This window comes from Coloeus monedula, assembly GCF_965178545.1.
Source record: "Coloeus monedula genome assembly, chromosome: 6".
NCBI lineage: Eukaryota > Metazoa > Chordata > Aves > Passeriformes > Corvidae > Coloeus > Coloeus monedula.
Window position 1 is genome coordinate 54,030,190 of NC_138786.1, and position 24,613 is coordinate 54,054,802.

The 24,613-nt window shown below is 40.7% G+C and overlaps 2 protein-coding genes across 2 annotated transcripts in view; both read left to right on the top strand.

Annotated features, from left to right (window-relative positions):
- Window positions 1–3,836, top strand: part of PPP2R5C (protein phosphatase 2 regulatory subunit B'gamma) — a 79,868-nt gene extending 76,032 nt beyond the window's left edge. The window contains exon 16 of the mRNA XM_082283577.1: window positions 1,179–3,836. Within this exon, the coding sequence (XP_082139703.1) occupies window positions 1,179–1,310 (132 nt within the window). The 3' untranslated portion in view covers window positions 1,311–3,836. The remainder of the gene's footprint in view (window positions 1–1,178) is intronic.
- Window positions 3,837–9,346: 5,510 nt separating this feature from the next.
- DYNC1H1 (dynein cytoplasmic 1 heavy chain 1) overlaps window positions 9,347–24,613 on the top strand; it is a 45,865-nt gene continuing 30,598 nt past the window's right edge. The window contains exons 1-22 of the mRNA XM_082283565.1: window positions 9,347–9,672; window positions 12,225–12,312; window positions 12,908–13,081; window positions 13,307–13,562; window positions 14,456–14,642; window positions 14,815–15,086; window positions 15,196–15,423; window positions 15,908–16,984; window positions 17,307–17,486; window positions 18,408–18,557; window positions 18,806–18,952; window positions 19,099–19,239; window positions 19,372–19,548; window positions 19,661–19,771; window positions 19,854–19,973; window positions 20,194–20,433; window positions 20,963–21,118; window positions 21,489–21,602; window positions 22,786–22,896; window positions 22,975–23,184; window positions 23,567–23,713; window positions 23,940–24,106. Coding sequence (XP_082139691.1) covers window positions 9,402–9,672; window positions 12,225–12,312; window positions 12,908–13,081; window positions 13,307–13,562; window positions 14,456–14,642; window positions 14,815–15,086; window positions 15,196–15,423; window positions 15,908–16,984; window positions 17,307–17,486; window positions 18,408–18,557; window positions 18,806–18,952; window positions 19,099–19,239; window positions 19,372–19,548; window positions 19,661–19,771; window positions 19,854–19,973; window positions 20,194–20,433; window positions 20,963–21,118; window positions 21,489–21,602; window positions 22,786–22,896; window positions 22,975–23,184; window positions 23,567–23,713; window positions 23,940–24,106 — 4,724 coding nt within the window. The 5' untranslated portion in view covers window positions 9,347–9,401. The remainder of the gene's footprint in view (window positions 9,673–12,224; window positions 12,313–12,907; window positions 13,082–13,306; window positions 13,563–14,455; window positions 14,643–14,814; window positions 15,087–15,195; window positions 15,424–15,907; window positions 16,985–17,306; window positions 17,487–18,407; window positions 18,558–18,805; window positions 18,953–19,098; window positions 19,240–19,371; window positions 19,549–19,660; window positions 19,772–19,853; window positions 19,974–20,193; window positions 20,434–20,962; window positions 21,119–21,488; window positions 21,603–22,785; window positions 22,897–22,974; window positions 23,185–23,566; window positions 23,714–23,939; window positions 24,107–24,613) is intronic.

Consider the following 24,613-nt stretch of genomic DNA (forward strand, 5'->3'; position numbering starts at 1 on the left):
CCCACAATTGTAAGAAAGGGTGGGGATTTAAAGAAATGACACTAATGAAAAATAAACAAATTGTAAACTAAATAAAATTCTGAAACTTGGGTTGGAACTGCTTAAGCATTCCTTAGCTATCTCTCCAAGTGCATGCTGTCTTCCCTTTCCTTGCTCACAAAGTGTGCAAGAAATGAGATGACTAAAAGATTGTAAGCCAAGTTTTCAAGGAGAAAGATCCTGGCCTAGCAGAGGTAATAGAATATTTTTAGTCGGGAATTCTTTCATTAGAAGAACTAAGCCTGCAAGAGGGTGGATAAGTTCGGATCACCAGGCAGGAAAAGAATTGATTTTGGATTAGAGTATTGTGGAAAGCAGGCTAGGTAGCATTCCTGCATCAGTCTTTGAGAGGACACTGCACAGACATACATCCCTTTCTAAGTACCATCAGCAGCTGATGTTAAAACAAGAGCTACTACTGTTATCCATTGGGGAAAAAAAAAGAAAAGGCAGTCAAAAGGACAGCTTTGTTTCTCAAATTAAACTTCAGAAATGAGAAACTACCTGAAGATCTATACAGTTTCAGTGAAAGTAAAGTTTATGCCAGAGGCTGGCAATATAGCAGAATGTGCCTACTGAAGAGGTGCTGGACTGACTGAGGAAAGTAGATCAGGAATTTTTTCCTGTACCAGACTTACAACGAGCATTTTTAGTGAATACTCTGGCACAATAAAGTTGGACTACTGTGACTTAATAACTTTGAACGTGCCAATAAATCAGTAGCTAGGTAAAAGCCAGGCAGTTTTTTTATAAGGACTTTTAATATAAAAACATGAATAAACAAGCAAATTAGGGTAGGTGATTCAGATATTGGAACTACATAAAAACACTGTTATAAATTTTAAAGATACTTTGATAGGAATATTGTCTGGTTTTGAGAAAGCATTGGTAAAAAGGTAGTGATGTCATGATTGTTAATAGCTTAGAATTTCATAGCTGTTTAATTTTCCTCTTACAGAAAAAAATGGTTTCAGTACTTGAAACTGCATAGCTGGTAGGGTAAAGAGGAGAAAGTATAAACTTTTTTCCATATATTTTTTTCTTTTTCTGTAAGTGAATGTACTGATGTGCAAAAAGTACTCTTAAGTAATGTTCAGTAATTAGTATGTTTGGCTAACTTTGTTCCATTTTTATTTCAGGCACAAAAAGATCAGAAAAAAGATCGTCCTCTTGTGCGACGCAAGTCAGAACTGCCTCAGGATATCTATACCATGAAAGCCTTGGAATCACATTGCAGAGCTGATGAATTAATATCACATGATGGGCATTAAACTATTACAGTGAAATATTATTTTGGAGGAAAATTTTTTTTCTGGACTCAGTTCTACAGTAGAACTTAATTTTTTGTGCCATACCAATCAGTTACACACAAAGTCAAAGCTTTCTTCAACCCAGTTCTGTAGGCAATAACTTAATAGAGTATGCAGCTCAAGATTAGTAGTTCAAACAATGGTAAATTACCCAGTTCCATTTGCAGAATATTGGGTTGACTATCATGAAGTGGACACAATTTCCTGGAGGTGTTGTCATAGTACCAACTAGCTGATAACATGCAGTTTTTATAGTTGTATTTGAGAAAAGCATTCTGTAAAATCTTTCCATCTAAATAAGTGAGTGACCAATAGTTGGTACTAATGATAAGTGTGTTTTCAAAAGTGAAATTATTTCAAATATAAGTATTAAACTTTTTCTAGGATTTCTCAGCTTTACAGTTGTTTCCACATTATTGCTGTCTTGTAATATACCAGCAGTTTTGAAAATACAATTATTCTTTCTTATTATAAAACATGGCTTACAAACTGGTGACATTCATGACAATCCTCGGTCATCATTCCTTTCTAAGAATTCTGTAAATTCATTTCTCTTTTATCTAGGGTAAAAATATATATATCTCTCTCTATATATATATACCACATCCTTATACTTTATGTAGATTTAAAGCCATATCTTCCAGTCTTTAGTGTATAATATGGCACCAGTATTCCAGATATGAACTGGTAGAAAAATTTTTCCTAAAATGAAAATTTGTTTACTACGACTGGGAACAGACTGAATATAAAATTTCATTTTAAGTTTTTTCAAGTCAATAAAATAACTCTTTCACTGTTTTCTCCCTTATCTGAGCTTTTAATACTCAGCATTTTTCTTGGGCTCTACGAGTTCAATATTCTGTGGCAGATACTATGTGTGATTTTAGTTGCATCAGTCTTTATCTGAAAGATGAACAAAACCTTTCAGGTAACACAACATCATAAGCTTATTAAAATAAAAAAAAAATAAAAAAAAAAAAAAAGGAACAGGCTCTTGAATTCCATTCTGGCTTCTTTTTAAATTAATCTAAGAGCTGAGGAGATAGTGACCATAATTTTACCGTGAAAATATTTTTGTTGTTGTTGTAAAGAGCACATGTGCTGCAAATACACCTCACAAGTGAACTGAAAATGCATCTGAGTTGCTGATGATCTTCAAATGCTGCTATATATTCCACAAGATTACTTGCATGTAATGAGCTTTTTGTTGTAGATGGAAAAGCACGGGAGGAAAATCTCTTTAAAAATATAGTGCTTTGTCTTCAATATTTGATTTCTCTCAGGGTGGCCAGTATTTTGACTTACTTATCCTGCTTACAAGCTGTTTGAAATGTGTTCTGCTATTCTAAATGGGTGATTAGTTTCTTTTGTCTCTGGCAGTAACATGATATAACTTAATGTTTAATGTCTTGATGCATAAAGAGATAAAAAACGTGGCTTCTTTAAAAATAGTTTTGTTTTATTTTTTAAGGAAGTATAACATCTCCTGCATCCATAAAAAAAAATATTGCTCAAAGCAGACATTCATAGTAACCTTGTGCAGATGTAGTGCCTGCTGTTTGTTGGTTGCATTTAACATTCAATTTCCAATATTTGTTACATTGTCTATTGGAAGAAAATTGTGAGTGGTAAATATTGGCTTACAACAACTAAATTTAAAGACCAACCCAACCTTTAAGTGGAATGTCCACTGTGTCTGAAAACATTTCCTGTAAAACTTGAAAGAGAAAATGCTTTACCATTAGGATAAACTATATGAAAACAGTTTAAAGATGCCTTCTACTTTTGAGGGAAAAAGGGTGCTTTTTTAATTGTGTAAAGCAACATCTATGTATTTTGATATACCATTGTTTGAACTTCCATCTTTAGCTGGTAGATTATCAGTTAACTTTGATTTTGGGTGTTCAGTATGTCTGTGCAAGAGATTGCTGAAAGGAATTATGTTACCCAAGGGGAGGAAAAAACCCAATTGTATATCAATGTTTGATTGATTGTGTGATACTCAATGTGTAAGAACATCTTTCACTGTCTAGATTTTGTTTTTATTCTTTATTGAAGATAAACACTCACCAAAAAGGGAAGTATTGTGGTAATTTAGACGCTTCAAGTTCCCTATAAAGGCATATTTGAAGTTTTGGGCCACTGAACATTTGCTTAGGCAATATTCCAAAATCTTATCACCACTAATGGTTTAGCATGTTTATTATCAATATTTATATATTTCGTATAATCTTGTACTAAACAATTCTAAAACTAATACGTCCAAAATAAAAAGAAAATTTAAAGTAGAATTTTGGTGATTGTTGTTCTTCATAAAGTTCTGTCTGATACCTTCCCCCATTTTCCAAAATCACACCTGTACATCAGGAATGTCAAAAGTAATATTACAAGTGTCTTTTTAGTGTGGCTTTAGTATGGCTTCATTTTAATATTGTACATACATTGTACCTTGTTTTATGGTAATAAGTAATAAAAATGTAGACTTCATATTTTGTACAGAATCGTCCTATGTACAGAATAAAAAGTTCCTAGAAACAGCAAAAATAGGTAAGTGGCACAATTATTTTTCATTAGACAATATCTGTAACATTATACATTAGTGGAATGTTAAGTTCAAATGTACCTACATATTTTTTAACATTTTGTAATTCAATTTTTTGTTCTGGCATTGTTTCTGAAGAACTTCATACACCTGCCATTTAATATGCTTTTATCTAATTTTAAAACTTTAAAAAAAAAAAAAAGGTGTATTATATGGACAAATAAAGAACATGTGAATTTTACTTGCTCATCATGAAACTAAATTTAACACAGGGTATTTGGGGGTGTGTTCAGATTATCACTGCTAGCAGAATCAGCTGTACAAATTAAAATAATTTCATAAATTTCTCAAGAGCCAAAAAAGATGGAAGGCCATTAGTGTAAAAAAAAAAAAAAAAACAGGAATAATTGGTATATTGATATTCAGTAAAAAATGCAGACTTGTAGAACACCAATCAGTACTAAAAGGGGTTTGGTAATACTCCAACCTACAAATATGAAAAATGCTTCTTTCATACTGTAGTATTTTCCACTGTAACATTTCTGTATTGACAGGCTTCAAGCAAAGTAGCCACAAAATCTGGGATTATATTGTGGTAGTTGATACATGATCAGGTGGCAAGGGTGTAGGGAAAAACTGAAGTCTGCAGTAGGAGTCGTCTTCCCTCTGCAATCCATAAAAATCTTCAAAAGAACTAAGGAAAGATTCACATAAAGCTGACCTTCAGCCGCTGGGGGAGTTGGGGGGGCGTTGAGCCTGGGATCAAGAGCTGACTACTGACTTGAGTTATAAATGTAAGATTTGAGTTACAAGTTAGGTCTTTGTGTAGTGAAAAAAAAGTTTTCTTCATGAGCTCAGTAATAAATTCATCAAATCATGAATGAAAAACAAGATACTGAAACAACTGAGGATCCAGTTATTCACTTTTGGAAATCAGGGTTAAATACATCTCAAAATAAAATGTTTTAAAATGCTGACAGGGATGATATTTTTTCCATATAAATACCTTAGTGAGTTGCCAACATGTTCAGGAAATGACCTTTAATCCTTTCCCTCTAAGGGAATTAGGCTCTGGGGCTTTGACCAGCAGCCTTTTTTGGCAGTGCTTTCGTGGTTTGGCTTTGTGGAATTGGAAAGGAAGGTGCTAGTATAGCACATATTGCTTGTGTTTGGAGAGATGTTCATTTGCTTTATGCACCTCACCAAGGTACTTACAGGAGATAGCTGTGGTTTCAGGTTATCCTAGTGTTCTGGTTCCCTTTATGGGCCACCCACCTAAAAGTGGAGCACTTCTGCCCCTTAGATCTTGTCCTTAATATGTGCAGTGATTGTGGAGACTGGCTGTGTATAGCTAATTAAGAAATGCCATTCTAATTACCATATCACTGTCTCCCTAGATTATAGTTTCTTTTCTGTGAGGACACTTGGCTTGAGCTGTCTTTACTTCATGAAATAAAACTTTGATGTAGTTAAACATTTTGTATGAAGAAATTCCCAAGGGAGAATTTACTGTGGAGCTAAAGAAGGTAGTGCATTATTCCTTCCTCACCTAATGGAAGAGCAGCACGACTGCAGCTGGCTCTTCCTGGAGCCAGGCACATGGGGACTGCATTCCTTCCTGCCCCGGCGAGGTCTGCGCACACACTCGGGAAGGTTTGTAAGCAGTGACCCTGTGGTGAGGAGGGGAGAGGGCAGTCACATAATTGGCTTGAGCTATTTTAGGCATTTTTGTGATCCAGAAAACCACACTGAGAGGGTTCAAGCTAGCACGAAGACCTTGCCGTAGTAATTTTTCTTGTATGCTCACTATAGAATTAAAGATGCAAGAGGATTAGAGATGGGAAAGCAAGTGATTTGCACTAATGGTTACTTGTTGGATTTTTTCCCTTCATTTTTGGTCTCAAATACTACCAAATTAATATTAAGTATAGGAAAAATCCTCCTTTTTTTTCCCCTGAAATTGTTTCTTTTATAGTTTATGAAGGTTTTCTTTCTACATATATTGTATGGCATTTCCTAGGAGCAAGTCTTGTGCCTTGACAAATCCTATTCTCATGATTCTCTGAAATACATATCTTTAGTTAAATTATATGGGAAATGTGTCATATTGGCGATCTTGCCTTTGGATGGCTGGTTTCAGTGGCTTCTCATACCTGTAGGAAGGGCCAGGTCTTTTGTGTGCTCAAGAAAAGGACATCCATAATTAACTAGCACCACATCAAGGCAAATTATTTTTCACCCTGATTGAGCAAGGTAAAGCCTTTTCTCTCTCCATAGACTTTTTCTGCAGAAGACAACCTGTGCAAAAAGTTGGTTTATCTTGTCTCTGCTTCAATTTCCTTTAACTTAACTTGCATCTTCCTCCTGCTCCCCTTGGCACAGTAGATAAGGCTGAAGTGATTAAAGGAATACAAAGTCTCTACCAACGCTGGCTTCTAGTTGCAAGTAGCCTAGCACTTAGATACCAGAATTCAAGACTTGTTGCACATGGAGCATTTCTGATTTTAAAACCTACAGTAAGATGAGACTTGTTGAGGGTTTTTTGACCCTGCTTTCTCTGCAAGTCAGCAGCAGTGTATATAAATGTTTACTTGAATTTGTTTCCTCTGCCTGTCCTTCCTTCTTCTTACTTCCCTATTTTCCTTATTTACATTTTTTCCTTGCAACAGTTTTACAGCAATGAAATATTGTATCTTGCTTTGTAAGCTACAAAATTCTATGACAGTTTGGTGCAGCAGATGGTGACTGCTCCAGAAGAACAAGCATGCCCGTACTGGGAACCATCCCTTGAGCTCACCTCCAAAGAGATGCCAAGTTACACTTGAGATGTATGTAGATTGCTTAGGTATATTATCAACACCCTTTAAATTAACATCTCCAAATCCAGAATGTTAATTTAACCTGTGGGTTTGGGGTTTGGCCTGTACTGGTGCTTACTATGTGGATGTAAGAAGTAGCTAATTCTCCCTGCATTGGAAAGCCATCGACTGAGACCAGATATGGGATAGCCGTGGTGGAATTCAAACAGCCTAGCAAAGTTAGCTCTTTTTTTCATATGAAACATGATCCTGGAACAACGTACATGTAGAAGAATTATAAGGTGTAAGCAAACTAGACTTCGGAAAATTGAAATAGGTGAGTGTTGTATTAACCACTGTCTCGGTAACTATATTCAGAGAAGTATCTACCACTATTTTTCTTCATCCAAAAATTTACATTTCTAAGGGGGGGGGGGGGTGTGATTCATCAAAAAACAATCACCTCTATTAGTTTTGGTGCTTGCAGTTGAAACTTAGTTGCTGAGCAAATAATTTTTCTTCCAGAGAATGTTTGAGATTTTACTTAAGAAATCTTTTTTTCAAGGTTGAACTGCACTCATAACACTCGTAAGTGCTTTAGGAGCCTGCCTGAGCATGGCATGCTTTTTCCCTTGGTAGGAATGGAGAAGCTGGGATATGTGTGTGGGCTTTGCAGATTTCTAGTGTCATAGCTGGACGTGCACACTTTAATGCTTAGTTACACTTGTGTAGAGGCTTACAGATCAGGTCTTCCTTTACCAGGTAGGATATTCTACCCCAGCTTCCTTACTTCTTGGGCAGTACATCTGAACAGGTCCTGGGCCTGGGGGATCTCTGTGCATTTCCCTGAGTATCTATTGAGGAAATGCATGGGAGGTTCAGACGTGGTTTTGATGCCATGAAGATTTTTTGCCCTTTTCTTTTATACCCGTTATACCTTTTTACAGCTTCTGTATTCCTGGTGCTTTTTGCCTACATTCTTGGACTTGTTTGTCAAGCTAAGAGACTAAACATTTTAGAAGCTTCGTAGCTAGGGATCAGTGTGCCCCAGACCCCAAGGTCCTCTCCAGAACACATTCTGTAAACTAAGATAGAACCATCCAGGGGAAGGTTCCTTGGGGAGGGGGGGCTCACTTGAGCCTCTCATTGGGGAATCTTTGATAGATATGCTAATTAGTAAGACCTATAATGTTATACCAGATCTTTGGGGAGAGACTTCGGCGGGGTGCATCTCGATGCATATGACCTGGATGTGTGCACCTAAGGATCCTTAAAATAAATACCAAGGTAAAATCCCTTTTCCCCTTCTAACCGTGTATGACTCTTGATTTTAAGAGCAGGAAAAGGCATCAGTTTTGTGTGGTTGCTTTGCTTTTCTCTTGCGGGCAACATTCCCTTTTCTATCTCTGTATGAGCAAAAACTGGAGTTTCAGTCTGTGGGTCACCCACCATCCCTAAGTGTACTTTTGGGGAGTCAGTGGAGTTACTTTGGAACTTCACTGCCCCCTCCCCTCTCCCAGACACATCCAAATGCCAGCCAGGACTGGGGGACTAATTTGGGCAAGGAGAAATGGGATTGTCCATCTCAGCAGCAGTGAGCTGAACTCATCTAATACCTCAATCAGTCAAACACACATTGGGATGTGGCTGTGATGCCATGAAGATGTTTAGGAATTTTTAAAAATGAAATTCTTTTTATTTAAAATCCCCTTTCTCACTGATGTACTTTTAGTCCCTGTCTCCTTTTATGTCCTTTGCTTTTGGGATGCCGTCTCGCAAAAGACTGGGATTAATGGTTTGGGTGCCGGCTTCATTAAATGGTAATTAGCACAGCTGGCTGGCTGGGCTGGGTATGTAAAGCACTGGAGATACTTCAATGAAGAAGCCTTGCAGTTGGCCTGCTGCTTTCTTCACGGGAATATGTAATTTTTGCCACCTGACCTATGGCTTCTGGGTTAATTTTTCACATGAAATAAACATTTTTTTTCCTTTGGACAAATGAACCTCGGGTCTGCTTTATCTTCCGGGTAATGAGGCAGCAGCAGCAGAACATATATCACCTGGGCGCTGCTGCCAGGGCGCGGTAGGGGGAGGCTTTTGCCTTCTCCTTTCCGCTCACCTCCCGCCCTCTATTTCCAGAATAAATCACTCTGATAAAACCTTTGTGGAAGGGTTTCCTGCGGGGATCCCTTCAGTAACTGAAGGTAGCTTACAAGACGGAGAGGGGCTTTTTACAGGAACGTGTAGTGACAGAGCAAGGGGGAATAGATTCAAACTGAAAGAGAGTAGGCTTAGAGTAGATATTAGGAGGAAGTTCTTTACAGTGAGAATAGCGAAGCACTGGAACGGGTTGCCCAGAGAAGCTGTGGATGCCCATCGCTGACAGTGCTCTAGGCCATGTTGGACAGGACCCTGAGCAACCTGGTCTAGTGGAAGTTATTCCTGCCTATGGCAGGCATGCTGGAACTGGGTGATTTTTAAGGTCTCTTCCAAGCTTAACAGTTCCATGATTCTACGAATAGATGGTAGCGGGGAGCAGCAGCCGCCCGGGCGGGGCGGGGCGGGGCGGGGCGGGGCGGAGCGGCCCGGACCGCGCGTCCCAGGCTCCCCCGCGGCGCGGCCGGGCGGGGCTGGCGGCGCGGCGGGCGGGCATAGCCGGGGCGCGGCTGGGCGGGCGGAGCGCGGTGCCGGCCGGTGTCCCTCTGCCTCGGCATGTCTGACTCCGGCGGCGGCGGGGGCGGCGGCCCCGGCGGCGAGGAGGGCGGCATGGAGGTGTCGGGCTCGGCGGTGCAAAACGTGGCCGACGTGTCGGTGTTGCAGAAGCACCTGCGCAAGCTGGTGCCGCTGCTGCTGGAGGATGGCGGCGAGGCGCCGGCGGCGCTGGAAGCGGCGCTGGAGGAGAAGGGCGCCGTGGAGCATATGCGCAAGTTCCTCTCCGACCCGCAGGTCCACACGGTGCTGGTGGAGCGCTCCACTCTCAAAGGTGAGGCGGGAGCGGAGCCGCCGCGGTGGCAAAATGGCCGCTGCCGGCCGCAGCCGCCGCCCTGCCGCGGGTGGGAGGGGCGCGCCTCCGCCGTGGCCGCGGCCGCGCTCCGCCTCAGCGCGGCCCCGACCGGGAGTCGCCGGGCTGGGCACTGCGGACCCGCTCCGCCTCAGTACGGCCTCAGCCGGGAGGCGCCGGGCCGGGCACCGCGGGTTCGCTGTCGGGCTGGGGGGGCTGCGGCACAGCCCGGGCGGCGGCCGGGTCCCTCTGGCTGCCGCTGCCCGGCCTCCCCCGCCGCCTTTGTTCCAGGGCCCGGGCGGATGCGCGGCGGGGCTGCGGGCTGGCTGTGGGCGCATATCCGGGCGTGCTGCGGCTGTGGCCGGTCCTGCTTGGAAAGGCACCGAAAGTGCTTCGTCAGTCGGCCGTGGCACCGCTCCTGCGGCAGCCAGGCTGCTGGGGAAGTGACCTTCTGGACGAGGCAGATAGCCGCTCTGAAACAGAACAAAAGCGCCAAAACCCCGGATAAAGGGGGAAGAAACACCCCTGGCCTGAATCGACCTGTAAAAAGTATCTTTTCATGGTTAATTAAGGAGTTCCTGTAACTGACAAACGAAGACGTGGACCTTGCCGTGCCTTTGTTTAGTTATCAAAGCCTGGTGGCCGTGCTGCTTGCGCTCGGAACGGCGTCAAATGCTGCATGTAATACTGCAGCTAAGCTGAGACTCTGGCTTGAGCGTCTTTGTTACTTTCATGCTGCTGTTACTATTTATTTTGAAAATGACTTGTCAACAAATCTGTTGCTAAATAGGCTCTTACTGTCACAGAATGCAGCCTAATGAACAGTGACAAAATACAGCTAGGTTTCATCAATAGTGCAGGCTTTTACTGTTAAACAGACCCCTGCGATCTGTAAATGGCTACCTGCCTGCCAGCATGAGCTTGCAAAATTCTGCTATTAAGCTTCTGGATCTCTGCTCCTGGTGTGCTGGTGGTTCTGTTCCTGTATATATCAAATCCTAATAAAGTCATACTTCATATTGCATTATTTAAAATGTCAGCAGAAACAGTGTAACGTCCTGATATATGCCGTGCAGTTGCTGCACACATAGAGAAACACCAGGAAGGTTCTTCCATTCACTGTCCGTTCATTGTAAACTTCAGATGTTGCTTAAAAGTACCCCATCTCTGTTTATTTTTTTGCCTATTTCCGCTGATTTTCCTTCTCCTGATGCTTCCAAAGTTTGAGACTTCTTTTTCAGTAGGGTTAATTTTCTAGAAGAGAACAAAAGAACAGCTGTCTATGAATTCCTGATGTGGTGTGTAATAAGATCTAAAGAAAACCATTTAATATTAATGCAGATGATTTCTGCATTTTGCTATGCCTGGATCATGCCTAGTTCAGGGTGGAAGTAATAAAAGATCGTGGTGATCTGTTATCTCTAGGCTTATGGCATAGATATTATATATTTATGCATAAAAAGAAATGGAGAGACTTATTATGTGTTTCAAAAGCCAAATACTAATTTATGATGCGCAGAGACCATTTCTGTCCATGTCTTCTGGTTTAATAGCAGTTACTTGGGCAGAGTGGATTTTATGATTGCCATCCAGGTGTTCAGATTTAACAGATCTGAAACCTCCAGGAGCATATGGAGAGCTCTGACACTATTAAAAACAATGTTATTATTGAAGCTTGTCCATGGACTACATGGCATGAAGTAGATTACTGATTACAAGTACAATAAAACAGAAGCCTTATTTCTGCATAATGAAAGCTGCTCTCTGGTATCACCAGCTCCCCAGCCTGCCAACAGCTCTCGTATGGGTTCCTGTGGTCTCGAGTGCCATGTTGCTCTTTGACCAGGGTTCTGGTGCTTGGGGCCACAGATGTGACACCCTGAGGCTGTATCTCCTAAGGGCTAAACGAAATCAGAGCAGGACAGAGTCTGCTGTAATGTGTCCAGTGAGAGTGTGTCCCCCTACAGGGAGTAACCTTCTGCACTGAAATCACTGCATTGCAGCACGACTGCCTGCATCCCCAGCAATTACATCATCTGTGATGCACTGACTGTGCTAATGCCTGAGTACTTTCCATGGCTTGGCTTTTTGTTCTGTCAGATTTTTTTTTTTGTTCAGAGACTTAATTTCCAAATCATTTTCAAAGTAGAAGTCTGAAAATACAAAGCCACCTTTGAAAGGAAAAAGCAGCTGTTTAATGTCCTCACTGAAGCATAGTTGTCCTGGCAACATGGCTCAGCAAATAAATGCACGGTCTGTATTGCAGATTTCTCTCTCAGAATGAGTTAAAATTCACTTACTGAAATATTTTATTACTTTTTATAGCAACCTAAATCTTAGTGGAGTTTTGTTAAAAGACAGTGAACCCATTCTGCATCTGAGAGATATTGCAAAGCTACATTTGACCTAATTTAGTTAAGTTGGTGTGGAACTTAAAGGTTAGAAAATAGTCTGGTAATAACAGAAGATGGTTGAGAAGGAGTGGCAAATGTGTTAGAAATTAAGTATTTCTTGCATACTATATTTTTTTGCAGAGGATGTGGGAGATGAAGGAGAAGAAGAAAAAGAGTTCATTTCCTACAGTATCAGCACTGACATTCATTATGGAATAAAGTCAAACAGGTGAATTAGTGAAATAGATCTTGACATTTCTACTCAATGTAAAACCACAAGCAGATGTACCTATTTTACCTACAAATTTACCTCTGGCTTACCTAGTCCTTTCAGGCAGTGTTTTTATTCAAGTGGGGCAATAGCTTTTCAAGGTAGAGGCTCTCGTTAAAAAAGGGTGTGTCATGAGGCTGAAAGGAGTGGACCTAGGATTTCTATCTCTGGGGTTAAAGAAACAAAATTTTACTAATTTTGACATACATGCAACTGTCATGTATGCAACTTGAGTTCCATAATCTTTGGTTATGTCTGACTCTTATATATTTGTGACTTATCCTGAGGCATATTTGACTCTGGAGCTTTGTAAAATGTGTGTTTCTTTAGTGTGCCCTTACTTCAGAGTCCTTATTGATAGCTCAGCTTGCTTATTACTGAACAGTAAAGATGTATTGATTTGGAAGACTTTTGTTCAAGTCTCTTAGGAGAAAGATTGTGAAGTATGATGATACAGGTTACCATTTGACTCCTGAACTTGCAGTTAGATTAAAGCTATTGTGTCATTTAAATTTCAGATGATTAGTTAGTAACTCTCTTCTCTGTTCCATAGCCTCGCGTTCATTAAACGTACAGCAGTGATCGATGCCGACAAACCAGTGTCTTCCCAGCTCAGAGTGCTCACTCTCAGTGAAGATTCTCCATATGAAACATTGCACTCTTTCATTAGCAATGCTGTTGCTCCCTTTTTCAAGTCCTATATCCGAGAATCTGGCAAAGCAGACAGGTAATTCAGTATAAATACTGCATTTCTGTGCTCATGAAGTAAAGTGTTTAATGATTTAAAAAAACCCCAAACAACAGTGACTCTTCAAGGTGAATCACGTGAATTGTTTAAGCACACAAACACATATGATGCTGTTGCTGCCTCTGGAGAAGCACTTCAGGTCTGAATGCATTATGTATGGTTTTTGGTTTGGCTTCTTATATGGAAATGTCTGTGCTTTTTCAGGGATGGAGATAAGATGGCTCCTTCAGTTGAGAAAAAGATTGCAGAGCTTGAAATGGGCCTCTTGCATTTGCAGCAAAATATTGAAATTCCAGAGATCAGTCTGCCAATTCATGCGACCATTACTAACGTTGCCAAGCAGTGTTATGAACGTGGAGAAAAACCAAAGGTTACAGATTTTGGTGAGAAGGCTGAGGATCCATTGTTCCTCAATCAGTTACAGTCTGGAGTCAACCGCTGGATTAGAGAAATACAAAAGGTAACCAAATAAAGAACAGGAAAAGAAAAACAACTAAGTAGTAAGAACTTCTATGTAGTACCGTGTACCTTCATAGTTTACTGGTAAAATGCTGTTTCATGCAGGATACTCTGAAGATCTGAGGCCAGGTTTCTCAGTCACCAGAAGACACTGGTCTAAATTAGGCTAAGCTTAGTCTAAACTTGGAATCTAGTCTAAATTGTTCTACAAATAGCCAAGACTATGACTGTTTTATACATATTGGAATACACTCAAGTAACTGGCAGTAACCGTGAATTTTGTAACTATTCTTCAGATCTTTACATCAGATTGAGAGGAACACGTCTTACTGGCTTGTTTCATTACTTGCCCCTGGTGCATGCACAACCACTTCACAGTTGTTGCTGCAGCCCCATCTTGTAATCTCATACTTCTGCCTGTTTCTTTTCAAAAGAACTGCTGTTCTGCTGGTGTTACTTAAAATTAGCATCTCAGATAGTACTCTGGGTTCGTTGCCTCTGTGTCCACAGTAAACACATATTGCTCTGGAACAGTTGTCTTTCCTTACCTGAGAGCATAAAACATTTGTTGTCTTGCCTGGCTCATCTGCTCTTAACCAGAATACAGACACTGCTCAGGAAAGCAGGCAGGTGACATTTTTAGGCTGTGCTGAAGATTGTTATGTGGGTGTTCTAAAACCGACCTTTAGGATCTCTGGAATTACGCTCATCATATGTTGCATGCGGTTCCTACACTTTTCAAAGAATAAGTGCCAAAACTCTGAGGTTGGATTATTAAAACCTAGCGGTTGTTATGTGTTTCAATTATATTTAGTAACAGCAAGTTTTTACAATTGAAGCATATAAATTAAACTGTTTTCTCCCTCCCTTCTCTTTCTCTCCATTACTTCAAAGGTGACCAAATTAGATCGAGATCCTGCATCAGGCACTGCATTGCAGGAGATAAGTTTCTGGTTAAATTTGGAACGGGCTCTGTACCGCATTCAGGAAAAACGTGAAAGCCCAGAAGTTCTGCTGACTCTGGACATTCTAAAACATGGCAAACGTTTTCATGCAACTGTCAGCTTTGATACAGACACAGGTGAAATACTTACTCAATGACATTTTTCACAAACGTCCTACAGTTAAGCTTTTAAAAATTTTTAACATTACAGTACAAAGAACAATGCTGTTAAGAAGAATCTTGGAGTAGTTACAGATAGAGATTTTGGTCAATGAAATGAAAAGCTATATTCAAAATCTTTTCCGTTTAGGTCTGAAACAGGCACTGGAAACCGTGAATGACTATAATCCACTGATGAAAGACTTTCCATTGAATGACTTGCTGTCTGCTACAGAGCTGGACAAAATCAGGCAGGCCCTTGTTGCAATATTTACCCATTTGAGAAAAATCAGGAACACAAAATACCCAATCCAAAGGGCATTGCGTTTAGTGGAGGCTATTTCAAGAGATCTGAGTTCTCAGCTGCTTAAAGTGTTGGGAACGAGAAAACTGATGCATGTTGCCTACGAAGAATTTGAAAAGGTGTGTTCATGGTTTTGTGAAACTGGTTGCTGTGGTTTTGCATTGGACAGTGACTTGCAGGAAGCATTTAATTTGGGAGCTAAAGTTCCTGTTCTAAAACTTTTTTCAGGTAATGGTTGCATGCTTTGAGGTATTCCAAACCTGGGATGATGAATATGAGAAGCTACAAGTTCTGCTGAGAGATATTGTGAAAAGAAAAAGGGAAGAAAACCTGAAGATGGTGTGGCGCATCAATCCTGCTCACAGGAAACTCCAGAGTCGTCTTGATCAAATGAGGAAATTCAGGCGTCAGCATGAACAGCTGAGGGCAGTCATTGTGAGAGTCTTGCGACCTCAGGTAATCTTGGTTGTTGCCAAACAGAAAATCTGTGTGGCCTCTTCAAGAGTGTTACTATTACTTGAAGTTACCAACACAATAGTAACGTTCAGTTTCCATGTATGCTTCCAAAACCAGTTTAGTTTTGAACCCTTGCTAATAGGCTTAGCTTTAATTCCGACTTCCATTGCATAATACATGCTCATGTTAATAAACACAGCAAGTCTAGACATAATACAGAGGAGATTAATAAGTGTTTAAATCCTTGAACTTGGCTAAACCATGGTGGAAAATGAGCTTATGCTGCACAGTAACGGAAGTTTGTAAAGTAACTGTGCTGCCCTATTCGTACTGGAAGTTAAATCTGAAGCATGACCGAAAGTTTATTAAGAACGTATCACTGATTGTTAGGGGGTTTTTGCAATGTTTTTAGAACCAACTGCATTTTGCTACTTCCAGGGAAATTCTGAAGTATCCAACTCACTAAACTGTGATTCTAATGTAGGTAACTGCTGTTGCCCAGCAAAATCAAGGAGAGGTACCTGAACCACAAGATATGAAAGTAGCAGAAGTCCTTTTTGATGCTGCAGATGCTAATGCAATTGAAGAAGTCAATCTTGCTTATGAGAATGTTAAGGAAGTAGATGGATTAGATGTTTCCAAAGAAGGTACAGAAGCCTGGGAGGCAGCAATGAAGCGCTATGATGAAAGAATTGATAGAGTTGAAACAAGAATAACAGCCCGTTTGAGAGACCAGCTCGGTACAGCAAAGAATGCCAATGAAATGTTCAGAATCTTCTCCCGGTTTAACGCCTTGTTTGTCAGACCTCACATTCGTGGTGCCATTCGTGAATACCAAACACAATTGATCCAGCGTGTGAAAGATGACATTGAGTCTCTTCATGACAAGTTTAAAGTACAGTACCCACAGAGTCAAGCGTGTAAAATGAGTCATGTTCGTGACTTGCCTCCTGTGTCTGGGTCTATAATTTGGGCAAAACAGATTGACAGGCAGCTCACTGCTTACATGAAGCGTGTGGAGGATGTCCTTGGCAAAGGCTGGGAGAACCATGTAGAAGGTCAGAAGCTAAAGCAGGATGGAGATAGCTTCCGCATGAAGCTCAACACTCAGGAGATCTTTGATGACTGGGCAAGAAAAGTTCAGCAACGCAACCTTGGTGTGTCTGGTCGCATTTTCACCATCGAAAGCACTCGTGTTCGAGGTCGAACTGGAAATGTCCTGAAACTGAAAGTCAACTTTCTCCCAGAAATAATTACACTTTCAAAAGAAGTCCGAAACCTGAAGTGGCTTGGTTTCCGTGTCCCACTAGCAATTGTCAACAAAGCTCACCAAGCAAATCAGCTCTATCCATTTGCTATTTCTCTAATTGAAAGTGTCCGCACATACGAGCGAACATGTGAGAAAGTAGAAGAGCGTAATACTATCTCACTGCTGGTCGCTGGCTTGAAGAAAGAGGTGCAGGCTTTGATTGCAGAAGGAATTGCACTTGTGTGGGAATCATACAAACTTGATCCATATGTACAGCGCTTGGCCGAGACTGTCTTCAGTTTCCAGGAAAAGGTTTGTGTTATCTTTCAAATTCTGCAGAATTTTTGCATTTATAGTTCAGTAATGTGTGGTTATCCAAAAGTGTCATTGTATAGCTGAGAACCAGTTCTGCAGCTCTTGGGTTAAGTAGTTGATTGAGTCAGCACAAATTGATCAGCTGGATGGATCTTTTAGTAGTGCTAAAATTGCTATTAGCAGTGGTATTTTCATTTGATATTGCTAAAATTGATTGACTGCTGCATCCAAATAAAGACATGTGATTAACTGTTACTGAGTAATTATTGTTTCCTTGATCTAACCTGTCAAACATCCCATTTTTCCTAAACTATCTCAGGTGGATGATCTGCTCATTATTGAAGAGAAGATAGACCTGGAAGTCAGATCATTGGAAACATGCATGTATGATCACAAGACTTTCTCTGAAATCTTGAACAGAGTTCAGAAAGCTGTGGATGATTTAAATCTTCATTCATACTCAAATTTGCCAATCTGGGTCAATAAGCTGGATATGGAGGTAGGTTGCAGATCCAGGAGTAGTATATGTGTAGAGGTAACATTTTATTCAGGTGCAAAATATACTTCGATTATTCTCTTTTTAGTCACCCAGGGGAAAATTCTCATTCCCTGAAAATTTCAGTGTATTTTTGGTATGCAGAAGATGCAAGACCTGTGTTGGGGTTTTTTTGCTGTTAACTTTTGGGATCAGTTAATTCAAGGGGAGTTTTGTCTTTTGAAGAAAAAGGTTTGATACAGCTTGACTGCCTAAAAGATGCTGGGGAGCAAGGTAGATAAAGGGTGGTGGAAATTTGCTATTCTGGTAGCCATCATATTGTTTGGTTCTGCCTGTTAAGTTTCAGGTTATTGGTCACTAGGCCAACTTCAATACAGTTAAAATGGTTTCAGTACATTGAAGTCCATAAGGACCAGGAGAAGCTTTGAATTATATTCAGTGAAAATCTACCAAAACGCCTAAACTTCTTTAATCAGAGAATAGTTTGGCTTGCTAGGGACCTTAAAGATCATCTAGTTGCAGCCCCCATGCCATGGGCAGTGATGACACTGATTCAGTAGCTCAAAGCCCCATCCAGCTTGGCCTTGAACACTTCCAGGGATGGGGCATCCACAACTTCTCTGGGCAACCTGTTCCAGTGCGACACCACCATCACAGTGAAGAATTTTTTCCTAATACCTAATCTAAACCTCCTCTCTTTCAATTTAAAGCCATTATCCCCTGTCTTATTGCTACAAGCCCTAGTAAACAGTCCTTCTCCAGCTCTCTTCTGGTAAGCCCCTTCTGGTGCTGGAATGGCTTAGTATAGGAGCACTTGGTTCTTCGAGGTGCTAGAGTGTGCCTGGTGTTAGAATATATTGATAGCAAGGATCTTCATGCAGTGAATCTGCAGGTTTTTCCTCCAATGTGCCTTATTTTCTTTAGATTGAAAGAATCCTGGGTGTTCGTTTGCAAGCTGGACTGAGGGCCTGGACCCAGGTTCTTCTGGGACAGGCAGATGACAAAGCAGAAGTTGACATGGATACAGACGCTCCTCAAGTGAGCCATAAGCCTGGTGGTGAACCCAAGATCAAAGTAAGTTTTCCTGTGGGGTTTTTTTTTCTTGAATTAGATTTTTTTCTTATTGTCAATTAATGCATAAATTATTTCTGAGCCTTATATGGGAGATAAATATTTCTTTTGCATCTGTTTTTGGAGAAATATTTTCCCCTTCCCATTTAAGTGCAAGTTTATTTTTGAAAAGTGCTTCTTGAAGTCCAAAATTCTTGTCTATGTGTAGCAGTATCTGCCAGTAAAACTGGGTGTTTTTACTGTTTCTGCAGAACATTGTACATGAACTAAGAATAACCAACCAGGTGATATACTTGAATCCACCAATTGAAGACTGTAGATACAAACTTTACCAAGAAATGTTTTCTTGGAAGATGGTAATCCTGTCGCTGCCAAGAATTCAAAGTCAGAGATACCAGGTAAGTGTAACAAAGCGGTATCTAAGTCTGAGCAATTGCTTTCACCTTGTCATTAGTTGTCCTCAATATATTAGTGTGCTGCTCTAAAACCAAACCTGAGTGCTCGGGAAATTCATGTATGTCACAAGTATAACTGTGGTTCTTAGGTTGGAGTGCACTATGAGCTGTCTGAGGAAGAGAAATTCTATCGTAATGCATTGACAAGGATGCCTGATGGCCCTGCAGCTCTGGAGGAGTCATACTCAGCTGTCATGGGAATTGTGACTGAAGTGGAGCAGTATGTCAAGGTAGGAGGCTGAGAGGATATAATGATACAGCTAAAATTAATGTGGACTTTCAGTTTTCCTGGGGGTTAGAGGGAAACACATCTTTTGGAATATCCTGGGGAAGTTCTGAACATTGTGAAATACCTCCATTAGGTTTGGCTGCAGTACCAGTGTCTGTGGGATATGCAGGCTGAAAATATATACAACCGTCTTGGAGAAGACCTGAATAAGTGGCAGGCCCTTTTAGTTCAGATAAGAAAGGCAAGAGGAACATTTGACAATGCAGAAACCAGAAAGGAGTTTGGACCTGTTGTCATAGACTATGGCAAGGTAAGAAACTGTAATTTTTTTTTGTGATAAATGCATTGAATTTCAGAATAGGTGTATAACAGAAGATAACAAGGATGACAAATAACTGTTATGTAACATTATTCACTTGTAGGTACAATCAAAGGTGAACTTGAAGTATGACTCCTGGCACAAGGAAGTGCTTAGCAAATTTGGCCAGATGCTTGGTCAGAATATGACAGAGTTTCATTCACAAATTTCTAAGGTAAGAAAAGTCATAATTCTAGTTTTTCACTTTCAGATCAACTGTTGTAGAATGCTAAAACACTGATTTGTGCCCTTAACAGTCCCGTCAAGAGCTGGAGCAGCATTCCGTGGACACTGCTAGCACATCAGATGCTGTGACATTCATCACATACGTGCAGTCCTTGAAACGCAAAATCAAACAGTTTGAAAAGCAAGTTGAGGTATGTTTGTTGTCTTTTGCTAGTGGTTCTGACTTGTGGAAATGTCAGGCTTAGCTCTTAAGATGCAGCTTCATGATATTCAAGTTCTCTTAAAAACAGGCTTGAACTTCATATTCTGAAAAATCCTGTGAGCTTTATAGTGAGCATTTATTGAAGTATGCTTATTTAGTCTTGCAGCTTAAGTTTTGTCTTTTTAACTTAAAACCACCGTGTCTTGTAGCTTTATCGCAATGGTCAGCGCTTGCTTGAGAAACAACGGTTCCAGTTTCCTTCCTCTTGGCTGTACATTGACAACATCGAAGGAGAATGGGGTGCCTTTAATGACATCATGCGTAGGAAGGATTCTGCCATTCAACAACAAGTAGCAAATCTGCAGATGAAAATAGTTCAAGAGGATCGTGCAGTGGAGAGCCGAACAACTGACTTGCTTACAGACTGGGAGAAAACAAAGCCTGTAACAGTAAGTAGTGATGACTAATATTCAGTAAGTGTGGTAGATTTTCTGCATTCAGTAAGAAGTAGGGAGTTTGTTTTTATGCTTTTTTTGCAGTTTTTCATTTTAGGTGATAGTAGAAGTCTTTTTAAGGGTTATGTAATAACCTGTCAGTGTGTTGATTTTTGGCAATAGTTGCAATGGGAAATTTACCCTTAATACATGGGCCTCTGTTAGGTGCAGAAAAGTGAATGACTTCAGTGACTAATAGAGCTTTGTCTGAAACAAGTATATGTCAGAGGTATGCGTGAAGGAGGATTCAGGAGCAAGCTGCTTTTTGCCTGGTTTTTTTTTTTTCCCCTGAAATGCTTTTTAGTAAAGCCAAAAACTGCATGTAAAAATGTGATGAGATTTACTGTGGATTAGTATGTAGTCTTACTGTCAGCAAAATGGAAAAATAATGAGACGAACTAACATTTATTTTAGTCTTCACTTTTAACTTGCCTTCAGCGTAACTGTAGGATTATTGGATTCATGTATCCCATGTAAACTTTAGGGAAACCTGCGTCCAGAGGAGGCTCTTCAAGCTCTTACCATTTACGAAGGAAAATTCGGCAGGCTGAAGGATGACCGTGAGAAGTGTGCGAAGGCCAAGGAAGCTCTGGAACTAACAGATACTGGACTGCTCAGTGGCAGTGAAGAGCGTGTCCAGGTACAACTTGCTCACACACTTTCTCAGCAGTTTGGGATAAAAATGTTTCAGTTCCATAGTTTTCTCCCCTAGGAGAGTGGCTTGTAGTGTGTGCTGTACTAACATCAGGGCGTAATCTCCACACTGACTCAGTTCTAGCCTTCAGGGATTGTCTGTGATCTCTTCCTTAACTGTCTTATTCTTTTGAAACTATTATGTGACCTGAGATGGAAAAATCTCATCTTGGTCACTTGCTGTTGCAGTTCTGTTGAATTGGCAAGCTGTCTGAAGGTTTTTGATGGATTAGAAATATTTTGTTTAATTCACCCATGCTAACGACTTTGAAGAAATTAGGAATAACTGCTGATGTTTGATACGTTCTTTACTACAGGTAGCCCTTGAAGAGCTGCAGGATCTCAAAGGTGTCTGGTCTGAACTCTCTAAGGTCTGGGAACAGATCGATCAAATGAAAGAACAACCCTGGGTCTCAGTACAGCCTCGCAAGGTACTTCACTTTTGTGTACTTGAACAACACATGGCCTGTGGTTTCCTGCTACAAATATATGCAAATTAGAAATTAGGCCTCTTGAGATCGACATGCTCAATTGTCAGTCTGGATCATTTTCAGTGTTTAGGTACTGTTTAGGTACCTTTTTCAGCTTCTCGTGTGTGGAGGGCTGGGAGCCCTTGGCACAAGAGCCCTCTGCACTCCCTTGGAGGAGAGAGGCCTCAGGGCAAAAAGACTTATCCCCAGAGATAAGCAACGATCCTCTGGGTCGTGGTGACAAAGTGAACCACCCCCAGCATGCCTTGTTTCTATATGGTAACAGCCTGTACCCAGTTGGCTAGTTGGTTTCTACCCCACCCCCTGCCTTTCCCATAAAAGGCCCTATTTCTGCCCCTCAGTAGGGAGTCTTTGTCCCTGGCCTCCCCTTCACAGGGGCTGCTGGACAATTAAAACTACCTCTGTGGAATTGCCAAATGGGGCTCCTGTCTCTCCGTCCCCCTCGAGTTCACCTTGGGTGATTTCACAAAGAGCTGAATCACAAGAGCTGTAATCACTTGTAGCTGAGAAATTGCTACACTTGCTGAAATCCCCTGCTGCCCAGGGAGGCCTGCCACCGCCCCTGGAAGATGCTTTGCCGGACGCTAAGAAGGTCGCAGCACACCGGGTTGTCCACCCCCGGCTTTCTGGTAGCAATACTTGCAAGCATGTTTCTTCTGAGGCTAAGCTAAATATTATTCACAGGATTGTCATAATTTAAGTAATCTTACAGGGGATTTATGCAGTTTCCATCGTTTTGAGATTGGACTGCATCTACAGAGAAGAAACTGCTGTTTTTAAATAGGCTGTTGGACCTCATTAGGGAAACTTCATTATACAGTTGGGTAAACACCATCAATTTTAGTTCAGTGCTCAGGCAGTAAAGAGTAGAAAGAACACTAAGCTATAAACTGACTGCCTGTGACAAGACTACATCATAAATCTCAGTCAGACCAATAAAATTACATTCTCGGCTGTAGAGTAACCACATCTTAGGCAAATACGGATAACACTTAAAAGAGCTGTCCTGATGCTAGTGTCTCTTTAGAGAGAGTTTTCTGTAACAAATATATAGGTAACTTGTATGGTTATGTGCATGGACTTGTAGAGAAAGATTTCATTGCTTTTATGTTACTGATAACAGCTTCGACAAAACTTGGATGGTCTGCTGAACCAATTGAAAAACTTCCCTGCCCGCTTGCGACAGTATGCCTCCTATGAGTATGTTCAGAGACTTCTGAAGGGCTATATGAAGGTAAGGTACACTCATTTCTGAAATGGATGTCTTTTATATTCAAGTTCAAAGATGTAATTGCTTCTTTGTCTTCTGTAGATAAACATGTTAGTTATCGAACTGAAATCCGAGGCACTTAAAGACCGACACTGGAAACAACTGATGAAGAGGCTTCATGTTAACTGGGTTGTCTCAGAACTGACCCTGGGCCAGATCTGGGATGTCGACTTACAGAGAAATGAAGCAATCGTCAAAGATGTTCTGCTTGTGGCTCAGGGAGAGATGGCTTTGGAAGAGTTCTTGAAACAGGCTAGTATCAGCTCTTGTATGTATGCATGTAATAGCAAATCAGAGGGTTGCTGTTAGTTGGCTACTTGTGTAGTAAACTTGTCACTCTAAGCTGAAGTAAGTGCCAAGACTCCATGAAATGCTGTGTTTCGGGCAACAGTTTAAAGCTATGGAAACTTCCTCTGATGAAACTCACATTATTTGGGAAAAGCAATTCTTGGTAATGACTGCAAGGACCCCACCTTGAACTGCATCATAGTCTCAATAAATATTAACAAAAGTTTGAGCGTAAACCCAGAATCTTTGGGTAAAAAAAAATAAAATCTGATTACTCTATTTCAACTTTGTAACTCTGTTGGAGCAGAAATGATAGGTGTCATACTTTAAACATCTTTTTCTTCAGATAAGAGAAGTGTGGAACACTTACGAGCTGGACTTGGTCAATTACCAGAACAAGTGTCGTTTGATTCGTGGATGGGATGACCTTTTCAACAAAGTCAAGGAGCACATTAACAGCGTGTCTGCTATGAAGCTGTCACCATACTACAAGGTAAAATGGAGAACAAAGCTAAAGAATTTTTGTTTATTTCTGCCTTTCCCTTTTATTTAGTTTAGATTTTTGTCAGCAGGGACTATATTCACTGTTTAAAGTTGACCAACTGTTAATTGTATATGCATACTTTGTAACTATCAAAAAAATGTTTCCTCTGATAATTATTAGTAGTCAAACACTTGATAATATTAAAATGAATTTTAATGCAATGTTTAAACTTCAGGTGTTTGAGGAAGATGCCCTTAGCTGGGAAGATAAGCTGAACCGTATCATGGCACTCTTTGATGTCTGGATAGATGTGCAGAGGCGATGGGTTTACCTGGAGGGTATCTTTACTGGCAGTGCAGACATCAAGCACTTGCTGCCTGTGGAGACCCAGCGGTTCCAGAGGTAACTTTTTTAATTGTTTTGTTCTTTTCTTGCCTCCCTTGGAGCACCATATGGGTAGGCCTGAAACTTCATGACTCACTGTAGCACTCTCCGAGTTGAAATACTGACTGCATTCTTATCTGGTCCAGCTGGATTGCAGCTGCTGTAGATAAAAGTTCATCAAGCAAGGAGGTGCAACTATGAGAGAAAAAGGTTTATAGTAAACGGGCTGATGTGTAATTTTTAGAAGATGGTAGGGACTCAGGTGGTTTTCCTTGCTAGTTCATGTCAGCTACTTCAACTGTTTTTTTGGCATTGTGGCTGCAACAATCAGGCTGATTTCTGTTGCTGCAGCCTTTAATCTCACCCTTTAAGCATTATTTACTTCCTCTCTTTTAAGTTGGTCTGATCACACTTAACTCATTCGACACACTTCCAGTCAGATCAAAGAATCAGATTTATGCATCTCTTCAGGAAGTAAAGAAAAGTAGACCTTCTGCTCTGGAATTGGTAGATTGAACACTGCAA